The sequence below is a fragment of the Apus apus genome, chromosome Z (assembly GCF_020740795.1).
Source record: "Apus apus isolate bApuApu2 chromosome Z, bApuApu2.pri.cur, whole genome shotgun sequence".
NCBI lineage: Eukaryota > Metazoa > Chordata > Aves > Apodiformes > Apodidae > Apus > Apus apus.
The window spans coordinates 48,031,088-48,055,766 of record NC_067312.1 but is presented as its reverse complement, the minus strand read 5'-3'; the positions used below and the strand labels follow the sequence as shown (position 1 = coordinate 48,055,766).

The 24,679-nt window shown below is 39.9% G+C and overlaps 1 protein-coding gene across 1 annotated transcript in view; it reads left to right on the top strand.

Annotated features, from left to right (window-relative positions):
• The first annotated feature begins 1,122 nt into the window (after positions 1 to 1,122).
• Positions 1,123 to 24,679, top strand: part of CHSY3 (chondroitin sulfate synthase 3) — a 44,755-nt gene continuing 21,198 nt past the window's right edge. The window contains exons 1-2 of the mRNA XM_051643656.1: positions 1,123 to 1,837; positions 3,328 to 3,611. Of these exons, the coding sequence (XP_051499616.1) occupies positions 1,123 to 1,837; positions 3,328 to 3,611 (999 nt within the window). The remainder of the gene's footprint in view (positions 1,838 to 3,327; positions 3,612 to 24,679) is intronic.

Here is a 24,679-nt window from a genome sequence, read left to right as displayed (position 1 = left end):
AGCAAAAAAAAGCTGATTTTTTTTTTCTCTCATGACCATTCTGCTACTTTTGCTAGCATTACACAATACCAGCCTCTATACTTCTCCTCTCACCTTGACATATGGGTCTGACAATTGACAAAATCACTTGAAGGCAAATCCCATAGATTTAGCTACAAAAATGACTGGTTTTGCTGACGAATGCTTAAATATATGCTTCAGTAACTTGCATGGGATTTCAGTGAAATGACAAATGGATTAGAAGAACAATTTACAACTTTTGCTGGAGGTAAGCATCTTGCACAACAAAATCAGGGATGCGCATAAATGCAGGGGATACCAGTGAGATCTTAAACTTCAGAATTAAAGCTGTCTTTACAGGCACAGTGCCCTAAAAGCTTCGTTTCTGTTTCACCCTGGGCTGCGGACAGTGCAGTCACCCTCAGGTAGGGAGGATGATGAGGCTCTGCTTTAGCATCTTCGAACTCCTGCTAATAATAATACTCTGAGGCTGTGGGAATCCGCACCACGCCACAGACACGGCCAGGGAGGGCTATAGTCCTTCGCTGGAAAGTTGCTAACTATTCGGGGAAGGGGATCAGAGAGGGCGGCTACCCTCCTGATGAAATAACACCTCTGACCTGCCTTTCCGTGATCCCCCTCGGAGGACAAACCAGCGCTGAACGGTCCCAGCCGCGTCCCGCGGCCGCTCTCGGGCCACGTGCAGCTGCGGCCGCAACCGCGGCCGGGGCCTCTCCGGGCCGCGACGGGAGCGCCCGGCACCGGGCGGCACGGCCGGGGCTCCCCCGCCCCGGGCCGGTGGGTCGGCGGGGACACTGCGCGCAGGAGTTACGAGCGGCACCTAAAAAAATCGTTTCCTTCCGGAGCGGCGGCGGCCGTCTCGACATCCCTGGCGCGGCTCCGGAGGGACGCCGGCGAGGCAGCGACCGCGGGCCGCCGCCGTGCGGAGGAGCCGGAACTGTGGGAGGGGCGGGGAGGGACCAGCCGCTTTGGTGACAGGCGGAGGGGCCTCAGCTAGTGCTCCGCCGGCCGCAGTACGGCCCTCCCGCGCGCAGAAGTTTGACTCGGCCCAAGAGCGGCCGCCCGGAGGGGCAGGGAGCCGCGCCGAGAGGCACCGCACGGATGGCAGCGCGGTCCCGAAAGCCCTGGCTGAGCGTGGTGCTGGGGCTGGTGCTGGGCTTCGCTGCCGCCTCCTGGCTTATGGCCCCCAGGGCGACCGAGCTGAGCGAGAAGAAGAGGCGCGGCTCAAGCCTCTGTTCCCACTCCGGCCTCCCGGCCGGGCCGGAGGCGGCCCGGGTGGCGGCAGCGCCGGGCAGGCGAAAGGCAGCTCTGGAGACAGCGGCGGGGCTGGGTGGCACGGGTTCCAGAAGCAGCCCGTGGGAGCTTGCGCCCGCGGCGGAGGAGGGCACAGTCCCCGGCCCTGAGGGTGGCGGAGAAGGGCAGCCGCAGGAGCAGGAGGATGGCGGCCAGAAGCGGAGCAGTGGCCCCGGCGGCAGCCACAACGGGAGTGGGAACTGGGAGGGCGCCTTGAGCTGCGCCGAGCCCCGCAGCTTCCTCTACGTGGGGGTGATGACGGCCCAGAAGTACCTGGGCAGCCGAGCGCTGGCAGCGCAGCGGACCTGGGTGCCCTCGGTGCCGGGCCGCGTGGAGTTTTTCTCCAGCCAGGGCTCCGCCGCTCCCCCCGGGCTGGCTCTGTTGCCCGTCGTCGCCCTGCCCGGCGTGGATGACTCCTATCCGCCGCAGAAGAAGTCCTTCATGATGATCAAGTACATGCATGACCACTACCTGGACAAATACGAGTGGTTCATGCGGGCAGACGACGACGTCTACATTAAAGGTGACAAGGGTGCGCGACGCCGGCGGGAGGAAGGGCGGGGAGCGGTGGCCTGTGGGCCCGGCCGTGGTCCCACGGAGACTGGGGAGAGTTGATTCCCTGCCGGATTGGAGGCGGAAGAGCTGCCTGTCCCCTGCCCCGGCGGCGTTTGCATCCAGCCCCCATCTGCGGGGCCTGGGGTGCTGTCCCGACGCCGAGGTCCCGGTGGGAACGTCGAGGTGCTCCCCCAATGCCGGGCCGCCGCTGTCGGACCGTCCCAGGGGAAGCCGGGCCGCGTTTGAGGGCTGGACCACGGCGGGCGTGGGATCCAGGTGCTGCGGCCTCCGCCCTGGCTGAGATGTGGCCGTGGGCTGGGCGGTGGGCAGGGGAGAGGCGGGATGGTACCTGCACCGCCTCCCACCGCGGTGGGCTGCGCAGCCTGAGGGTGGCAGTCCCACCTAGTCCCGCCGTCGGTGTGCAGGTGTTGGGCGGGAGCGGCGGGCACCCTTGCTGGCGGAGTCCTGCTCCGGCCCGATAGCCCTCGATAGCCCCCGCTGCGGCTCAGCCCAAGGCTTCGATCGCTGGAAATTTCCTTTTCAACGCTAGCAAAAGATCTCCGCTGGTCCAGTTATACTTGGACTGAACAAATGCAGTGGCCTCTGAAGGTTGCTTGCAAAGCTGCTCTTCCTTGCAGAGTGTGCCCCTGAAAGTACGGGCCCTATTTTCTTCGGAGTTTTGCAGCACCGTTAGAAAATTATGTTCTGGAACCCGCTTTCCTCGTGGGCTGCGCTTGTTGCTGTTGTTACTCGTGCTGTGTCCTGCTCTTAAAAGAAAGAGAAGCTGAAGTTCTAAGTGTAGGTTGTGAGCATGGTTGTTTATGCTGTTGAAAGTTACCTGGAGGTAACTGCACTTCCCCATTTGTCACTTGATTTTGTTTGAGTTGTTTAATGGGCTACTTGTTTGTCAGTGTGTAGACATTGTAGCACAAGAAATACTTTAGAAGAAGCCTGAGTTTTGCAGTGTTCCAGGAATTATTCTGTAATAAAACATAGTTTATCTTGGTTAATTTAAATTTGCTCCATTTTTTCCAAAAATTAGTCCTAATAAAATAATACCTGGCATTTCCCCCCTACTCTTTCTGCCCAGCCTAGAGCTATATTGGCAAGTTGTCCTACTTTATAGAGAGTTTTAAAAAAGCAAAGGAATACTTTCCATCAGTATCAGTTCAGCAGAACAGGGTTTACTGGTAAAATTAGGTTTTTATCATCTTCTGGCTTTTGGCTGAATGAAAACTTTACTCTAATGTTAATTAAAAAAAAAAAAAAAAAAAAGTAGCATATGAAACATAAACTTGTCCAAGGATGTTTTCATTTAGGCATAGGTTGCTGCTTTGAATGTAATTTCCTGTGACAGTCCCAGGTGCCTGTTATATTTTTAAATAAGCTTGAGTTACAGGAAAAAAGATGGCTGGCAGGCTAGGCAGAGAACTAACAGTAATCTTTTCTTTTTTTCAGGTGAAAAATTGGAGGAGTTTCTTCGCTCACTGAACAGCAGTAAACCTCTGTATTTGGGACAGACTGGTCTGGGAAATATCGAAGAACTTGGAAAACTTGGGCTGGAGCCCGGAGAGAATTTCTGCATGGGAGGGCCAGGAGTTATCTTCAGTCGGGAGGTTCTCAGGAGGATGGTGCCACACATAGGTGAATGCCTTCGGGAGATGCACACCACACATGAGGACGTGGAGGTGGGCAGGTGTGTCCGAAGGTTTGGAGGAACTCAGTGTGTTTGGTCTTACGAGGTAAGTGACAGTGCAAATTGCAACCTGCTGTTGTTCACAGTTTTACCTTTTGCAACATAAGTAGTAAGATAAGTATCCATAAGTACCTAAGTATCCAGAATATCTTTTTACCATAATTGTGTTTCAATGCATCCACCAGAATGTAAACTTCAGACTGTAAGGAAAAAAAAGAGGAAAACATTCAGAGCTTGTTGCTGCAAGCATATTTTTTTCTACTAATTTATTTCAGTTTTGAACAGTGAAAGTTACTGCAGCCATGTTGTAAGTATAGCTATGCTGTAAGTTGCTAAAGCATTACCTTGGGAGTTTCTACATATGCATCATGGCAGGATACTGCTGTATTTGAATGACGCAGTTCAGGTTGCATCTTTTTAAGAGTTTGGTTTTGAGTAAGCATGTAGCATGTCTTTTTGCTCTGCATTGCAGATTCTTAACTATGTTGTGGTATTTGAAGAAGAATTGTCTGTATTTTCTTAATGACTCTAGTGCATTTAATGGAGTTCATTACTGGCAAAAGCAGTAGTAGCATTTTCTAAAATAATAAAAATATACTGCAGTAGCCAAAACGTTTGTTTGCAATACCATAACTAAAATTCAAGCTTATTTCTCTGGAAATACTGTGGTTAGTGGCAAGACTGTATTTGTAGATAAGAAGAGATGAAGTATGCAACTGCCAGAAAGCATAAAGGGTAATATGACTAATATGATTTTAGTTCTTTTTACTGGTTCTTTAATAGTTACATATGCTCACCATTGTGGGCACTCCCTTATTAAGCAGCAAAAATAATTTTAATGGGCCAGTGAAATACATTATATGCTATTAAAGACAAAATGGCAGGAAACAATTAATTTTGTAGAATAGTGATTTTCTGAATGGCCTGGGGAAAAATGTAAACTGGTGAATGAAAGTACATTTTGAATAGTTGATGCTAACTAGGTAGAAATCTGAGAGGTGGAATTCTAATCCTTTACTTCACAATAGAAAGGTCCTTTTAGAGATTATTTCAAGAAATGTTGTAAATGCCAATGTAAAATAATGCACTTGTTGTACTGGTAGAGAAGGAGGACATTGTGCAGATGGATATCAGTGTAGGATGGGAGGTTCTTAATCAGTCTTCTAAACTGCAAGATACACTGGCAGCTTAATCTTAAATGATGTCTATGGGCTGTATCTGTATAAGGTCGTTTTTAGATCCTTAAAGGGCATATGATGTCTGCTGATCTGTATCAGCAGCATTTTGATTCTGCTTTGACAAATGCCTTTTATCTTGGAATTTGGTTTAATTTTTCTGGTTTGTCTTCTTAGAGAGAAATCTGGGGAAGGGATTTCTCCCTTTGGGGAGATTTCTTTCCTCTGTGGAAGGCAAGAAAACTGATGCTAGATAATATTATCACTAGGCTTGTAATTATTTTTATGTTGACTATAAGGAATTTTTGTCTCCAAAATCATAAGTGGGATAGAGGAAAAATATGTTTGCTTTCTTCAGTTTTGGAAACTCAGTTACATGACTTTTCGGAAACTCAGCTTTTCATGGTAGGATTGGGGCCCAAAAGCAGGTGGTTTTTTTTTGGAAAAAACATGTGTTTTATGGGATCTCGAATAGAGTGACCGTGGTCTTTACTACTGTTAGTTGCTCTTGAAGGCCCTAGTTCTATATAGTAAGCAATGGAAAAAGATGTTAGGTATTACAATAGCAGCTGCTCATTTCTAACCAGTATATCCATCTGTTAGAAGAATCTTTGACTCTGTTACCTGTACAGGAGATGTGCCAGCACATGCAGATGTTTAATGTTATCCCAGCATTAAATCTGTGTGGAAAGGAAGAAATGAAATAGGGTATACAGAGAGAGTGACATTGTATTCATGCTTTGACATAGTTTGTGCTGTGTAGCTGATTGTTTCAAGCCGTCTGATACTTGATCTGAATAGATTGGCATGTTGCCGACTGGTAAATTAGTCGGTGACAATGGAGACTTTTTTCCTAGGGCACTGAAACTCTTGCTGTGTGCTTTTTCATTCCTGTATTTGTGTGCTAGAAGGGGAATTACTCCCTCAGATATATGTGTTGAAAACCTAAAATTGCAGCCGGACTTTCTCCATAGCCAATTGCACTCCTGTCCTGAAGTCCTCTTTTATGTAAGTATTAAACCAATTCCTGTTCAGCTGCAAGATTTTTATGAACTTCACTGCTTTTGAGAAGATGCATTACTTGTATTTGATATGTGTTGCTTAAGATGGAAACAATTCCATTAAAATTAATAGAAGCAGAAAAACTCCAGAATAGGTGAATCACTATTGCAGCAGTTTTTACTAGATTTCTAACTGGAACACAAAGTGTCTTCTTGGTGACAATGCAAGAAATCAAACTGTTCCAGAGAAAACCTGAAATGCTTGATCTTGGATGGGTGGCTCAACTGATGTTAGGACTGGCTGCCCATAAGGGTTCATTCTCCTGCTGTTCAGAGTTGGTAAACTGTGCTAGCTTATACATGTAATGTGTTTGCTGGCAAGGGGTAGGTTACAACTTTGATTTTTTGGGGGACAAGTAGCCACTCTTATTCTTGGGCCTTTCAGGAGTTGAATTATCGTTCTCCCAGATTTGAACCCAGAGCTGCGTCTCCTACGTTCTCGATGATTTATGGCTGAGGTGATTAGTCTCTTTTTGTCTCTGCTCCTGGAGCTCCTCCACTAATAAAGAATTAGTAATTGGATTGCTGAGACTGAATCTAATAACAAGGCTTTTAGGGTGCTTGTATGGAATGGAGTAGACAAAACTCTGCCCTCAGACTGCAGTTTCACAGTTGCTCTAAACAGACAATAGATGTGGGCTTTCACTAAAGGGTGGTAGCTCTTTTTGGTTGCTGTCCTGTTCTGCAGGACTTCTGTAGCCCTGTGGTGAGCTGGAGCAGGGACGGGATATACTTGAAACCTGAGCCTGACCAAAAGTATTTTCTTCAGCTGGCTCAGTACTTCAGCAAAGCTTTGTTAAACATGAGAATCAGAAAAAAGAAGAGGTTGTGATGTTCAGGCAGGAATGAGTGTCAAACTGCCCTTTTCTGCATGCAGTGATAGAAAAATTTGATAAATTATAAATGTCCTTGCATTCTTGCCAGTCCTTGGAGATTAGAGGAGCTAATTCAACTTGGTGTTGAATTTGTGTCCCACAAATTAGGACTGAAGTAAGGATATTTATCCCTTGTTAACTGCTGTTGAGCACACTGTGGGGGTGGAACTGTGGTCAAACCATTGTTACTTGTGGTCAGTCTTTAGCAGTGGCACAAGACATTTATGATTTCCTAGGTACCTTCTGCAAGAAACAGATAACTGCTCTGATAAGCATAATGGGATAAGCAACCTTCACTTGATTCCACAGGCTTCGTGAGTGCCATGAGAACACAGACCACCAGATCTTCACGTATTCTAGTCACCAGATGTTTATCAGTTTATCCTTAGTGCAGTTCTGGTCCATGAAGTCACATAAACTGCTGCTGACCTCATTGTTCTTCAACAACTGAATGTTCATGATATATAACATTCTTTGTCACAGATTTCCCAAAACTGAGGAACGTGATTGACGTGGGGCACATATCTTCAAGGTTTTGTCTAAACTGAGGGAAAGAATAGCTTTTAGAAAGCATTTTTTTGTGTTTAATAATTTCATACACATTAATATGGTAGTGTTATCTAGATGATGAAATCACCCAGCAGTAAAAATGCTATCAACCTGGTAGTGTGTGTTTTCTTGGAGTTTCTTCTTGAATGCCTGCAGCCGTGTTCTGTTTTCTAACTCTTTCAGGTTTCATCACTCAAATGTGGCTAGTTCTCAACATTATTTGAATGATAGACTTAAGGAACCTATTAGGAGTCTAAAAGAAAATATCTTGGAAATGCCTCATGCAGTTCTCACTTTCCTGAATCCACACTCAGTAAATACATAGGGACTGTAGCGAAGAGTGAAGCTCTTGGGGTAGTGCTTGCTGAGATACTGCCTTTGTAAAAGATCATAGAATCATAGCATCGTAGAATGGCTAGGGACGGAAGGGAACTTAAAGATCATCTAGTCCCAACTCCCCTGCATGGGCAGGAGGAACACCTCCCATTAGATCAGGTCGCTCAAGGCCCCATCCAACCTGGTCTTGAAGACCTCCAGGGTCCAACCTGAATCTCCCTTCTTTGAGCTTCAGACCATTGCCCCTTGTCCTCTCACAACATACCCATGTAAAAAGCCCTATCCCAGCTTTCTTGTAGGCCCCCTTCAGATACTGGAAAGTTGTTATGAGGTCACCACAGAGCCTGCTCTTCTCCAGGCGGAAGAACCCCAACTTCCTTAGCCTGTCCTCATAGTGGAGGTGCTCCAGTTGTCTGATCATCTTTGTGGCTCTCCTCTGGACGTGCTCGAAGAGTTGTATGTTCTTATTTTGGGGACTCCAGAATTGGACACAGCACTCCAGGTGGGGTCTCACCAGAGCAGAGTAGAGGGGGAGAATCACCTCTCTTGACTGGCTGGCTATGCTTCTTTTCATGCAGCCCAGGATATGGTTGTCTTTCTGGGCTGCAAGTGCACATTGATGGCTCATGTTAAACTTCTGGTACACCACTACCCCCAAGTCCTCCTCTGGGCTGTCCTCAATCCTTACTCCTCCCAACCTGTATTTGTGCACGGAACTGCCTCAACTGAGGTGCAGAATCTCGCACTTGGCGTTGTTGAACTTCATGCAGTTTGCATGAGCCCACTTCTCCAGCCTGTCAAGATCTCTCTGGATGGCATCCCTTCCCTCCAGCATGTTGACTTCACCACACAGTTTGGTGTAATCAAAAAACTTGCTGAGGGTGCAGTCAATTCTCTGTCCTGGCAACTAATGACCCAAATAAATCACATTAATCTACTCAACAGCCTTTGTCTTACTTTTGTTCTTTTATGGTCAGTCTACATAAATGTCTTTGCAAAATGTTGTAGTATTGCCACGTTATTAGACAGCTCATTAATGTCCATTTTTTAGCTTGATTAGTTCCTGCCCTGTAGAAGAGCAGATTCTTGGACTTCTTCTATACTATGCAAGTAATTGTAAAATAATTCAGTGTTCAAATGGTTTATGACCTTCATGCAGGTGACTTTTTGTTCTCTACATGTGTGCTCAGTGAGCAGTTTTAAGTAATCAGTGATACACAAAGCTAAACAGGTGGTTTGGATTGTGAACTGCTAGTGCATGCCATTGCCTGCAGAATTCCTATGATAGTATTGTAAAATCCTCCTAAAATGTAGTTACAGATGAAAACACATTAAAACCTTTATTTTAAAGTTTTAAGAGGGTAGACAGTCTGAATAGATGACAAACTAATTAAATGCCTTTGAACAAAGATAAGTTAATTTATTTGTATGTATATTTATATACATATTTATTTACATGTATATAAATATACATACACATATGTATACATCCATAAACTCTTCTTGAGAAAAGAGTATTTAAACTTTTCTGCTAAAAGCTATGGAATTGTGTAATTAAATAATAATCTATCTTACTAAACTGGTAGATTTAGAAATAGTCATTAAACTAACAGGCAGTGTAATTTGGGTAGTTTAGAAGCCTGTACAGGAATTACGGTCTTCAGACCAGAAATAGTCTTTGTAGGTGTTTTTACCACTAGTAGAAGTTACTCGCTTTGCTGCTGAAAAATCACATTGTAGCCAAGATACAAGGAATGGTGTTGTTTTCAAAGAGTTCATAGGACAAGGCAATTTTTCTTTGCTAACAGGTAACAAAATATGATTCCTTTCAGATGTTTGCTAGCTGTATGGTGTTAGTTTGTCTGTTTTCCCTCCCAAGTTATGTCAAGAAGAGATATACTGATGGTAAAAATCCAACATGAAAGCAAATTACAGTCTCATAAAATCTATAAGCCCAGGGGAAGTGAATGAATTCTGAGTGTTCTGACTTTTCTCTTTTGCCATAGTCCACAATACTTCCATTACCACTGTCATCTGTCAAAAAATGCTCTTTGTGAGGAAGTGGTGTGAGGAAAATTTGACAAGAGTGCATTTGTTAGTGTGAGGAAGTGGTGCAAAACAGAGGGGGGAGTGTGTGTGTGAAATATTGCCATCATCAGCTGACTGAGGAATGCAAAAAAGTAGCATGAGCCTTCTGTTTGGCAGCTAGAGAGGGAGAGGAACATGTTTTACCTTTCTGGGTACAACCCCCCAGGAACTGGTATATGGAAGGTACAGTCCAGGTAGCCTTTCTTCCATGTAGCCTGCTTGACAGCATCCTCTGAGACCCTCTTTGTGCATGGGAGGTTCCTAACATTCTGAATTGTCCTTCACTTGCCATAAAATAGGAAGAAAAATAATGTGTCCCTGTGTGAAGGGATGATTGTAAAATAGGGGCTTTTCTGAAAGCTTCTGAAAATATTTTTCCTTATTCTCTGACATTTGTCCCATAAAGAAAAGGCAGCTTTGAGATGATGCAGTTTGCCATGTGAATTGCTAGCTCTGTAAGAATTAGAATTTTTTTTTTTTTCAATTCTAAAGTTTAATCTCTATATTTTAAAGTATCGAGGATGTATATAACACAACATGGCCTTGCTATCGCCAATCGACTTTAAAAGAAATATTTTTACAGACATTCACTGTGCCTTTTTTATCACACAAAGTTTAAAATAATGGGGCTTTTGTTTAATTTAATTTTCTGGACATTTTTTTTGTGAATCTGACTCCAAAGAACAGAAGGAAAAAAAAATGCAATTATTTGGTCAAATGTAAATTATGGTTGCATGTTTAATACTCTGAGCACTTTTTGATGTTTCATTATTACATTTTCAAGACTGTTTCAGTCAAGGTTTTATTTGCACCTTTTATGTTAAAGTCCATACTAATTGTAGCCATGTCAGTATTGTACTTCAAGTTCCTCTGACAAGTTAAGCCAAGATAATTTACAAGAAGCAGGATTTTTATACCAAGGAATGGCAGCTATTTTATTTTGTGCAGGTGCAGGAGGAACATATGTTTATGTGTGTGTGCATTTATTACTTACGGAAAAGTACTGCTGTGACTACATACATGAATACCTTTTCTGTCATTTTTTCATCCAGCCTTTTGTTCCAAAATTCATTTCCACAGATTTTGTTTTGAACAAGTGAGTGTCATAAGATTACAGATAGTTCTTCATGAAGAGTAGTCCTATATTTGGGCCTTATCTAGTGAGGTATATAAAAAACCCCAAATTTTTACGTATTGCAGAGTATATTGAAGAGTTCATTGCCTTGTGAGTAGTGTATTGATTGCAGCAACTTTGCTGATGACTGAGCTTTTCTATTCAATTATCTGTTACTTCTAGAAAAAGTAATTGTTAAACCTTTTGTTAAAAACTAAGCAAATACACTTTGTTCAAAGACAAGCAGCATGTATTAACTGTTCTTGCTTATAGCTATAGTGTTAATGCATTGTTACTGCAGTGGACTGACATCATTGCTTCTGCTTGGTGGTTTCTTTTTTTCTTCTAGTGATCCTTTGGATAAAGTGTTGCAGCTTTTCCCTTCTGCTAGTATGAGTGTTCCTTTTTGTTCTTAAATTCTAAATGTTCTCCCGCTGTGCTTAATGGTTTTGGTAGTTATCCAACAGTTTCCAAAAATATTTAAACATTCAACTTAGAATTTATTATTATAACATTATAAGCAAGAATGAACAGCAGTTAAGATTTATCAGGTTTCCCTTTTTACTAAGTATTTTTAAGATCTACTAAGATTTTGTTTGGCAGGATGTTCATTTTTTTTACTTTGTCAAAATAATGGATAACATTTATTATTAAAAAAAACCCAACAACTATTAGTTCAGTAAAAGCAGTATGTAGCCAATGCAGTAATCAAAGGATGCATTACTTCACATTTTTAGCTTTGCTGGAGAGAGAACACATAATCTGAAAGATTCATCTTGTCATGTACTTCATAGTCTGAAGTATTCACCTTTTTTGAAATTAAGCCTAAAATGTTTTCCCTGGAGAAGTTCTTTTTCTTTTCCTTCAGTCTTAAGTAGTTTTTCATGGCTTTGAGTAGTCTCTTCACTTATGTTCTAGATTCAGATGTGCTAAATATAAAAGGTACCAAAAAAAGGAGATGACTCAGTTTAACAAGGTGTGCATAGCAAGAAGGAGTTCTCCAGTTGTGTTGGGATGAACAAGTGGTGGAAGCTACTCAGCTGAAATCCTCAGGGACGATTTGTGATACATTCCCTATTGTCACCATTTGAGTCAGGTTTGACAACAATGCTCTCGATCCTCTCCCCTTCTCATCCAGGTAGGGAAGGAGAGAGAGAAAAAGAGAGAGACTTTACTGGATTGAAAACTAAATTACACAGCTTTAATTAAACACTAATGATATATGAAAATATGTACAATTATATACAAATATGTTCAGATATGTGCAAAAGCCTCTTGCCTCCCCTCACCCCCAGCAGCTCCCACAGCATCTCCTGAGCTGGAACAGTCCCGAGAAATTCCGGAGCTGCTGGAGAAAGCACAGAGTGATGAGGGTCAGGAGAGCTCGAGCCTGGGGGTGATGGATGGACGGAGTCCTCCCCAGATGCCAGTCATGGATGGAAGAGCAAGGAAGAAGAAGCAGGAAGGAAGTTGTCTTCTGTGATCTCTGACCTTCGTCTGAGCTTACGTAGATATATGGAATGGAATATCTCTGGCGAATTTTGCTGTCTGTCTAACTCAGCCTCCTGTGGGGGGGGTCAGAGATCTCCTGGTATGGTAGTGTCTGAGCCAGCAGAGTAAAGGTGAGACCTTGAAGACCCAGCAGTTAGAAAAACATTCCATTGTTATCAGTCTTAGTTGGAACACTCTACTACTAGTTAAAAGAAAGCTTACTGAAGAAAAAATAATAATTGGCTTCATCCTGGCTCAAATCAGGACACCTGTGACAGACAAATAGCAAGGTAAACATGCAAAGGGCAAGAAGATCATAAAGAAGAATTTGTGTTATTGAGGTAAACAATGCTTGACCAGCCTTATTGCCTCTATCATGAAATTATAGTACTTGCAGATGAGGGAAGAGTCTTGGCCTGGGTACTTTCACTTTAGAAGACACTGATGCTCCTGTGTTATTCTCATTTGTAAGCTGCAGAACTTGGAAGAACAGAGCACTAAGTAGAGCACTAGGTAGGCTGAAAAACACCCAGATTGCTGGACCCTGTGAGTATAAGTAATGGTTCAATGTCCAGTTAGTGTCTGGTGAAAAGTGGTGTACCCTCAGTGTTCAGTCTAGGTGCGGTATTTTTCTCTATCAAGAGTCTGGTTGCTAAGATAGAAAGCAAGACTGTACCTTCAGCAAGTCTGCAGAAAACAGTTAACTGGGGAGTGATACAGATGGAACAAGTGAGATGCAGTATGGAGGCACCTTGACACCTGAAGAGTGGGCCTTCAGAAACCTTGAGAGTTAAACAAATACTGGAAATCTCTGCAGGTGGGGTGAAACAGCCCCATGCTTTGTATGGGAGATGAGTGGCTGAGGAACAGGTGTGCTGAAAAGGACTTGAGGTTTCCACTGGATGGCCGGTTGAGCAAAATGTATTCTCACATTGTAAATAAAGCAAAGAAGCACATGGTGAGCAGACTGAGGGAAGGTTTGCTACCCTCTGTTCCCTGCTGGAAAGATTATGCTCAATTTTAAGGCACGTGGAATAGTGGCCTTCAAAAAAACACTAGGACATTTACAAACTAATAAGCCTGAATGTTTCTCAATAGACACAGGCAGTATAAGAAGGGAACAGTTGTTACAAGTTGTAGCTTGGGAGGGTCATGTGGCACATTAGGAACTTTTCCATGAGGAGGACAGGGCAGTAGTGGGACAGGTTCCACTTCCTGGAATTGTTCAAGGCCAGGTCTTGTCCAGTGGAAGATGTTTTTGCCTGTGGCAGGGAGTTGGAACTAGATGGTCTTTAAGATCCCTTCCAACCCAAACCATTCTATGATTCTGTACTTTTAGGTTACCCAGGAGATTGTGCAGATTCCATGGAGGACGTTTTGGAAGCTACACTTAAAGCCAGAGGATAGACTGGGTGATCCCCTAGACTCCTGCAAGTCAGTATGTCTGTGAAGAGACAGTATTCTGAAGAATGGGGAAGAAACAGGGCATCTTGGATGATGGTGAGATCACAGCAAAGCTCACTTGGGGTGGAAGCCTATAACACAGCATACTCTTATATGTAGTTCTGAAGTGATCGATGAAGTGATCTATGAACTATGAAGTTCATAGTCATCTTTCAGCCAGTTTTGTTTACATAGGATTTAAAGTAGTCATCTCTTAAGCAAGAGTGACTCTGCAATGCATTGAAAATTGCAGGCTTGTTTTTATATTTGCTGCTTCTAACATGAAAGAACAACAGCTTCTCTGTACATCTGGTAAATCAGTGCACAAGCTAGTCCAAACTCAGTGTCAATGCATCAAAACAGAGAGATGATTTCTCTGGAATTGTGTGTGTTAAAAAATGCTAACCTAATTTTTGAATAAAATTGTCAGAATACTCATTTCTCTGAGTATTAAAATACTGTTTGTTAATGTCAGTTTGAAAGGTTAGAACCAGGTGTGGAAAAGTCGTAACAGAATGGAAACAGGTCATGATAATTTAACGCTTAGTTTCTAAGAATTTTTCCTTTTATTTTCCAAGCATCTATGAAAGGTGACTTGTCAACGCCTGACAAAACTTGCATGCTTGGTATTTTCTTGGAAGTTTTGAACTGCCTAATTTATTGCAAATATTTTTACAATTTTTATTTAGTATTGATATGCTGGCCTTATGCTTCATGAGCTCTCAAGATACAGCGGATTATATGGTTCACATAGAGGCATGATGCTGATTTATAGTTTACATTCTTTGAATAAGAATTATGTTTGTATTCACTAAGGATAAGGTAAGGTTTCTGTGCATTTCCAGGAATAAAATGTATTCTGAAATCTCTTACTAAAAATGGTTTTGAAATTACAATAGCAGTTTCTAGGCTCTGACAAACAACTAAAGGAAGGATGGAATTTTTTGGCTGGTGGATTTCAATATGGTCATTTAGGTCTGTGTACAGAAGGCAAATAATCCAATACATCATCAGTTAATTTCCTTGACCACAAAATCGCAGCAAAATAGTGTTCTGGTTAGTCAAAGGATCAAGGCTTGGTGAAAGCTCTACAGCTATGGTTGGTCTACAGAGGCAAAATGTTGAAAAAGGAAGAAAAAGTGTGTTTTGTTTATCAGCTTGTATCCTGAGTAGCAATACAGCTGTAGAGAGTAAATTATTCTGGTAAAAAGTGTTTCTGGCTGAATGTGAAAGTAATTTTGCTCAATGTGCCTGAGGCAGATGGATGGGGAGAACAAGAAGACAGTAAAAAACCCCAAACTGGAGTAGGCTTGGATTGTTATCTTGATTGAAAGGAAATATTCTGTGTTAGGCAACATGCAGAGAAAGTGGGAAAAAATATGTACTTTTTTGTTTTCTTATTAGAAAATTCTCAGTAGATGGAAAAGGTCTGTTCTATAGGTTGCAAATACAGGTTTGGTATTTACTGCTTTAGTAGGAACTGAGTATTGTAAATCACTGAAACTTGTTTTTGTAGTCTGTCTCTGGATACCAGCTTTTTTTTTTCCCTGACAGAGGAAAGATTTTTACTCAGCTTCATTGCTTACTGACCTAATAAGGTATAGTTATCTTTTATTTGCTGTGAGTAAATCTTTAGGGAAGGCAAATTAAATATTTTATAGTTGTAATTTTAAAAACTTGACACAAGTTCTAATTAGTAATTTTAATTCTTTATTAATAAAAATAATGTACAACTTTTTATATTATTTAAAATATTACTGGCAATAGCAATGTTAAGTCTGTACATCTCAACAGAACATTGTCACCTCTACAGTATGTTAATTTCTTCCACATAATTGCTCAAGAATGCTGTTTTTTAATTTGATGTCATGTCACTCTCCAATTTTAGAAGTAGTGGGATTATGTTGAGTGAGCAACAGATTTTGTATAGGAACTAATTTGATTTGTACTAAAAGGACACTAAGATGCCGACCCTTGCCAGTAATTCATCCATCATGCTGTCCAGCACTAGGGAGATGTGCTATGAGTTGTTTGAGTGAAGCATCATCACACCAATTTTATCTTTTGCAGTTTTGGATGACTGCTGTAAAAATACAGCATACAGACAAATATCTGTGCAGGTTTTAATAATTTTTAGCACTTTATAACAATAAAGGTGTGGCACTAGAATTTCCCAAGGAATTTAGAAAAATTAAGGGTTTAGCATTAATATGCCAACAGAGGAGAGAAAACGTAAATGTGACTGAACTTAGAGAAAGGCAGAATTATACAAATCAGTAGCTTAAAAATTGTTTTAAATCAGATTGCAGTCATGTAAAAAACACATTAAAAATTCTAGCTTTCTGTAACAATTTTAAATGGTGTACATTGTTGGTTGTATTGACTGCCATTTAATTTTATTTTTCTTAAACTTGAGTCAGACATAAGCAGGATTATAGCACCTTTCCAATGGCCTGTGAGACTCCTTGTTTTGTATTTGAATCTCAAATTTTGCTAGTTTTTGCTAAGGAAAAAGTAGTGTCAGTTGTATAAACTTTGACTTGCACCTTTTGATAATACCAAGATGCAGCATTATTCTGTCTTTAAGGAGCTGAGCAAGGACTTGTCTTTGTCAGACTGGCCTTAAGTCATACAGAATTGAGGTCTCTTTTCTGTTCCTTTTTTGCCTTTTTCCTTAGTGTAGAGAAGAAGAGGCTTACCTAATTTATGATACTAATTAGGACAGAGCATGTTGTATAATAGTGTACAGTTAGCATAAGTAATTGTTAATATATGCAGCAGATGCAATTCTCAGTATATACAGCAAACCCAAATGTATTAAATATGAAATGACATAGTTGTCATCGGAATTAAATTCTTTCTGTAATGGCAGTTGATAGTAACATACATTAACAGTTAAGGTTTGTGGTCTTGTAGTATTTATGATCACAAATTAAACTAAACACTGTTGTCTCTTTTTTAAAAAGACATAAGAGTTTTTCTTTCCTGCTGATTGCAGCAGACTTGAGGTTAGCCAAAGAAAGAGGGTCGGAAGATTTGGCTGTATTTAAAAGAAGAAAAAAACAGTGCACAGTTTTCTAATAGGAATAGTTATCCTTTTCTTTCTTTCCTTTCCTTCTATAGGAAGGATAACTCTTAGCAGTTTTATTAAGTATAAAAAAGACATGGCAAATGTTACATTAGCTTATGAGAGAATTATAATCAACTTTGAAGTCTGATGTCAGTAGGTTTTTTGGTAGTGTCTATGGGTGCCTCCCCTGCCTCAGCTACATTTTTCCATCCTGTTGACATGATCCCAAGGGCCTGATTTCTCTGTATGAATATTTTCTTGGCTCCTGTTGTAAGGGAAGCATGTATAACATGTACCTTTATTAAAGCCGCGCATCTTACTACTCAGAGAGAAATAATAATGTTGCTTACGTAAGTGAAAAATTCAAGAAAGATTGCTGCATATGTATAACTGTATCTACCTATTTATAATTGTATCTGTTTATTCTGGTTCTCCATTTTTCAGGCATAGTTTATGGCAATAAGAGTTAAGTTGAAATCTGCTACAGCTTGATTTCATACACTTACAAGCCTTGTGAGTGATGAGTGAGCAAGAATGCTGACTCTAGATGAGTCAGCCTCTATGGAAATGTCTGTGTTGCTTGAATTATGTGTTCTACAGTTTAGTCTGAGGAAGCAAAGACCAATAAGGGCTTTAAATACAGAAAACAGCAATTTTGCAAAAAAATATGGGGTTTGTGTATTTAGTATGTTGCTAAAAAAATATTAATTAGTTGGAATTGGATTACTGCAAAAGCTTATGCTTTAATCTCTTTCAAGAAGCATATCAAACCAGTTTTATCTTTTTCAGAGCTGAACCCCTTGTCGTAGTCCGACTCTTTTCTCCCTGTTGGAAAAATTTGCTGGGACCCAGGGTCTGTATGTGGTGTTCACCTCTCTCAGAGAAGCGGCAACTGCAGTGCCGACTTTTAGAGTCGGACAGCAGCCAACCCTCGCCACACCCACAATAAATGCAGTTGATGCTGGATTTAAGATTTACGAATTGAATGGTTTATTTAAGGGATTTAACAAAATTTAAGGAAAGGAGGTTCAGTAAGGGTAGGGAACAAAAAGGGATAACAAAAGAAACTTGGGATAACACTCCAACAGTGAACGTTTCCCACCCAGCAGTACTTGCAAGTGGGAGAATTTAGGAGAGTTGAGGAGAGGAAGAGGAGATGGAGGACAGGCCCAATGCTGCCTTTTCCCCTCAGCGGGGTTGTGAGATGTGTGTGTAAGGCTAAGGTAAGGGGGAGAAGGAACTCACCAGGTGGGTCTTTACCCTGTTCCCGAGATGGTCAGCTGTTTCAGCCACTCTGCCTTGCCAGCACAACAGCAAAAAATAATGAAAGACAGAATTTTAAAGTTAGTTCATGATACTTTAAGGCAACTATTGAGGAACAGTGAGTGAAAAGTATCAGATTTTAGTTGTTCCTGAAGTGTCTGTGTAAAACAGTAACACAGGAGAGGAAGATCAAATGAAAGGAGTTTCTTCTGTTTTGATGGCTACTTGTGGAATGTGATTTCTTGATTTTACCCTGAAATATTAAGATTTTTTTTAATTAAAATAGAACAAAAAAATTTTTACTTGTTCAGTTTTGAACTGCTGCATAATCTCCCTTTAAGCCTTGCGCTTGTGTTCTCACACTCCGGATTACAGTTGATACCCCTGAACAGTGCAGGACTTCTGGAGGAGAAGACCATGAAGTTTGGCCAGAAAACACAAATCCAAAGCACACTATTTTCCAAAAGTACATTACAGTCTTGGATAAAAGGTAGAGTAAATTCACGTAGGCCAAAATTATTTTCATCTTCAAGCCTGGAGGCACTTTGAGCTAGACAGTTAGAATTGGAAAAGTAAAACATTTTGTCTTCTTCTAAGAAGCATTTACCTTGAATTTAAAATAGAAATATTCCCACTGTGATTTCATAATCACAGTAGTGCAGCACAGTGCATAACTACTACTAGTAATTAAATCTAATTAATGCGGTGGTTTTTTTAGATTTTAGTCCATGCTAGAGAGTGGGGTGTTAGAGCACAGAAATTTTGCATCCACCTGAAGAGTCTGGCAAATTAGATTATTATTTAACATTGACAGATGAAAAATTAGTTTTCTTTCAGATCAAGAAGATAAAATTTCATACCTTAAATTGCACTTTGGGTGTATTAGCTTAGTATTAATTTTTAAAATATTAATTAATACATTAATAATTAATGAGATAATAGTCTTAATTAATGAGAAAATTATTTAGACATTGAAGATCTCTTTGAGCTTTTGTTCAGGCATAGGATTTTTTGTTTTAAAAGGAGTAACAGTTTGCTTCTGCTTGGACTTTGCTAGAGCATAGCTGCTGACATAAAGGGATGAGTGTGATCCTGCTGTATCCTTTTTCACAGCATATGATATAATTTAATTCAGTATGTTGTTCCATCTTGCGATACAGTAACAAATTAGTAATAATGGCCAATTTTTCAGAGAACTGCTTGACTTTCAAAATCAAGATTTAATTTCTGAAATGGCACTTTTTTCAAGGCTTGGCACTTCAGGTGTAAGTAGTAGAACGTACTCAGGTCAGTTTTATAATTAGGTTGAAGGCACAGCTCAATGGTACCTTCTGCAGGTTGTTGAATACACCTCCTAGACTTAACTCTCTTGTGCTCCCCTTTTTTCAGGTTGCTGACTCTCCATACCCTCCTCTCTTGCATTAGCATTCTTGAGGGAATCAGGTTAAAAAAATGTCTACTGCTTTCTCCAGCTTGCTGTATCTTAGTCATCGATAGATACAAGACTTTAAAGAGGGAACTTCTGACCTGTGTATAGCTATGGTGGATAGCTTATGGGGTAATGCTAATCACTGTGTTCAAGAGAATGCACTGTATCTTTTGGTCAGTACACCAACTTCATCTTAATTTATTCTGTTCTCTTCCCACATGCAGAAATGCAACTGTCACTTTTACCCTTGTGAGCCTTTGTATTTTAACTGTGTATTGTAGAGTGGAGAATAAGTTAGTATTCCCTGGATATTTATGTACTTATTTTTATTAAGTAGCTACTGCACGTTCTTGAAAGGAACGACACCTTTCCAGCATCTTAATGTTACCAGTTGGTCACTGGGTTTCCATTTTCAGTTGTCTCATGGATTAAATTTTTCTGTAGGTAAGTAGTCTTTTCTTAAAGAGCAACAAGATGTGTATATATATATAGATAGAAATAAAGTTATTAGTATTATTATATTGCTTTTTAAGTTTCTCTCTTTTGGCTGCCTTTCCCTTCTGTCTTGTCCCTGTGATTGGCCTAGCACCTGGAGTGCCTGACTAAAATTTGTTCAGATGTCTTTTGGAACTGGGAGCCTGGAGGTATGTTATCTAAATAGTCTTCACAATTATTCCATGAGATGCATACATGAAGCTCCATTGTGTGTGTTTGGTACAGTCACTTGAATTTTGCCAACCCCATTAGTTTTATTTTCAGGAATCTTAAAACACATCTGAGCTACTGTCCTTCACCTGGGTTGTGAACATCTTTTTTCTGCTGCAAGAATGGTGTTCTCCTTTCTCTTGAGTGGTCTTGTACAGATTCTTCTGTGATTGTTAGGAGCACTCCTTGTATATTCAGAGTTATCCTGCTTTAAATTATATCAAGGGAACCTGGTGCCTCTATAGATGATGCAAATGGTAACTATTACATGTTATTGCTCTGGTGTTTGGTTTGTTGGTTTTTGTTTGTTTGCTTTTCAGTTTTTGTGTCCCCCCCTTTATTTATTTTATTTTATTTTACTTTACTTTACTTTACTTTACTTTACTTTACTTTACTTTACTTTACTTTACTTTACTTTACTTTACTTTACTTTATTTTATTTCATTTTATTTTATTTCATTTTATTTTATTTCCTTTGAATGGTCCCTAGTTTGGTTAAATTGGTTATTTTAGCCAATAAGAAAATAATTTAATTTTAAAGATGTTTCAAAATTTTGAAATACTGTTTCTTGAATATTAGTGGCTTCATTCCTATTTGGGTAACTCATCAATAAGGAAAACTTTTAACAGAAAAAGATCTGAAAACAATGTCAAATATAACTAAGTGATCCTCTCTTAATCTTACGGCAGGTTAAATACGAGGTAAAGTTCCCTTCTGACATAATTGCACACTTGCTATTCTTTGAGCATCTGAGTATTTAGATCAGTGCAAAACTGTTTATCTTGCAGAACAATATAATATATATTGCAAAATTATGGTAATGACATTTCTGTTCCATTAAAATACATAGGTATATAGGTTTTTCTCTACTGCAGATTTCAGGATAATAAATAGCTATATGAAGTCACTTAGATAACACAGATGCAGAAAGTACAGCGGCATGGAATTTTTGTGGAGTATTGTAGCCTGTATCACTTGGGTTTCAGTACATTTCTGGACAGTAGTGTACAACATACAGTAACTGTGGAGCTGTAGACCACAGAAAGTTTGTTATGTTTAGGAGTGGTGCAACAGAAAAGTAAGTTTATAGTAAAATATGCTAAGAATCTGGGCCCTTGAGAAAAATTAGGATAGCTCTTTTTAATTCAGTTTCAGGAAAGGGAGGAAAAGAAATTAAAGTTCATTCTTCTTGTTGTCAGCAGTAGTGACAGGTATAGTAAACTACAAGGAGTTAATGTTTGTAATGAAAGCAATCCATCTAAATGAAGGCATGAAACTCTTTGTGTTCACATCTGGTTTAAAAACAGTCCTGGTAATGATTATGAGTCACTGATAAGACATCCTCCCAGATCTTTGTTGTGCTGCAGGGCATGTGGCTGCAGTTGCACAGAAATGTATAACGACAATTTTCCTCTAAAACTGTGTTAGACATAGGGCAAGATTAGACTTTATTAGCTTACTACAAGTAGTGAGAAATTTTAATCTTGGCAACAACTTCTTAAAATGTAATTTTATTGTTTGGATACAAGTATGTTTGGACAGGTGTTTTAAGTTTTAAGTTCACATTTAAGAATAGAAGTCTCCGTCACTCAAGTCCTTTTGTCCTCAAGAAGTTGCTGATTCTGGTAGCCTCTAAACCTTCCTAAGTCTGTTCTTAGAGGGACCATATTGGAAATGGGATATCACTTCTTGCAAGCATTTTGTTCCATCCAGTTTGGCCAAAGTGAAGCATGTTTTAGTACCACTTCATATGTTTCTTTTTCCTCAAGCAAGCTTTATTTTTTTTTTCCCTCACTGAACTCATCTGTCACTTTCTAAAACTGCAGTTCAATGTAACGTTACTGGAAACAGAAGAATTCAGAGAAGCCTTAGTGTAAAAAACTGACAGTCTGGTTCCTCTGTTTCTGCTTCCTCTTAAAATTGCAAAGCATGGATTGGAGCTTCTGTATCTAAACCAAATACTCTGATACATTAGTTCTTTAATTACTTCCAGAAGGTGAAGTTTCAAATTGTGGACTATTTATCTTCTTCGGTGCCTTTTTACTGAATACATGGAATCCTTTTAAATATTGTCAGCATTTAAGTATTGTCAGCACATTTATATGTATTATTCAAATTATATATTAATTAAATCCTGTATTAAATGTCTCCAGACAGAAGACTGTTTCCTTGGTAGGGGAGGTAGATAGCACTCTGCTGTGCAGATCATGGCTGCCAGATGTAAAGAAAGAAATGTGTCTCCAAAGCTAGTTGTATGGATTAGCTTTCATGTTGACTTCACACAACAACAAAAAAATAAAAACCAAACACACCTGTCTGTGTGTCACTGTAAAAAATTCTGAACAGCAAGATGGGAAAGGAATGCAAAGACAGGAAGGTGGGAGGACAAGATTAAGATGAGCTCAACTTTGGAAAATGTGTAAGGTCATATGTTGCAATAAATCCAATCAGGAGTAGGGCTGAGTAACGACGACCAATATGATCTTGCATATCGTTCCACTTTATTGTTAGTTTAGTTACTCCTTATATACTTTAAGTTACTGTCCATGCAGCTGTGCATGTGGACGGATACCTTATGTGATTGGCTAAATATCACTGTTCACGCAGCAGACTTTATTTTGCTGTTGGTTAGGCATTACGTTATGACTTTATTCATTACACTAGGCCTTTATGCATTATAAGCACTAGATAGATACATTCTGCAGTCTTCTCATCTGTCTTCTCATCCTTGGATGCCCAAAGAAGATACATTTCCTCAGGTTCCCAAGGCTAAAGACAATCCTGGCTTTAAAGAACAATGACTAGTTTCATACTCTGCTGCTGCAGCAAGGATTGTTAAATTCTCCCAAGCTCACAAAATCATGTCCCCTCTGTATGAGAAATTCTTCCACAACCAGCTGTATTAAAAATTCCTCCACAGTCATATATCTGAGAAATAAATTTAAGGGGTCTGACTGTCTTTGCTTTTCAATACTATGGGATGAGTGAGGACGGAAGGGGGTTGTGGACTTTCTAAAAAAGAGGGTTCTTGCTTTGTATTGGGGTCTTCACTGTTTTCTATGTCCATGCATGTGATGAGTGTATCAGGACACTCAGAGCTCTGACTCTCTTTTTAGGAGGACCAGAGCTCAGGTGCTGGAATAAAAGGGTTTTTTTTCAGAAATTCTTGTATGTGCGTCTTTACACAGATTAGATAATATGAGCGACTTTTTGACTTGAACAGTAGGAGTGCCTTTAATACTATGGTAACCTCCCCTAGCAGATAACTCACATATTTTGTTTTAGAAGTACTAACGGGATTGGCTGACAGCTTCAGATCAGCAGAGGTCCAGTTTTCATCTTGTGCTGTTTCTGTATGCTCACTGCTATAAATTATTGTTACATCACTCTTTTTTCTAAGACAGATTTTGAATAAATTATCTTTGTCCTCTATGCAGTGTATTTGCATTGGAATTGTGTTTGGCTTTTTAAATCTACCTTTGCTTGGCTTATCTGTGCATTTCACAAAGAAAGAAGAAAACCTAAGTTTAATAGGTGTTGGAGCACTAATTCAACTCTAACAAAAGGGGAAAGGATAAAGGATGTTTTCCTTTCATGCACAGTAGAAAAAACCCGTATTTCATTTATTAAATGGTAGTAAAATTACTTTGTGCTTAAACTGTTGGATTTTAATAGATTACATTAACAATAATAAGGACTTCTAACACAACTGGGTTTCGGTTTTAAAATTATGTTCTTAGTCTAGGGGAATAAAATTTTACATAGTTAATCAGATTTATCTGCCTCAGTAAGTCACAGTCTTTACATCAAAGAAAAGAAGCAGTTCATATACGACATTTTAAGTAAGGTGCTAATTTGCAGAAGGCAAAGTAGCATTGTAAGGAAACATCAAACTGCAAACCTGGACTACTTTTGTATTAACCAAATATTACATTTGCTGTAACTTACCACTACCAATTTATTTTTTCTTTTTTTTTTTTTCTTGATATCAGCAATTTCCCCATTGCAGTATGTATTTAAATTGAAATGGTTTTCAAAATGTGGTGAAACAGAGATTAAGTATCAGTGCTATCTAACCATTTGATAAAATATGGTGCATAAAAATATGTATTTTTCTGGCAAAGATTTATTGCTGTGGGCTTTCCTGAAGGAGGTTCAATTGCTCTCAAAGTAGTGTAGTTTTATGTTTGAACAGATGTATTCTCATGAGATTTTAAGCTTCTATTATGGTAAGCATGTTATTAGAATGAATAAACATGATCATTTTCATGGGTTAGACACTGCTTGACAGGATTGTATCACAGGGCAAGTCATGGATGTAAGGAGTGAATATTCTACTTTATAATATTTGATTATCACATTTCTCATGACAGAGCTAAATTAGGCACAGGACTTTCTGATCTTTTAAAAATACTAACCACATTAACTAACCTAAAAAAAGGATACTAGCAGTTCTCACACTTGTTAGAGAACCTTGTGAAAGGCATTTGCTGTCAGGTGTGCTTACGTATGTG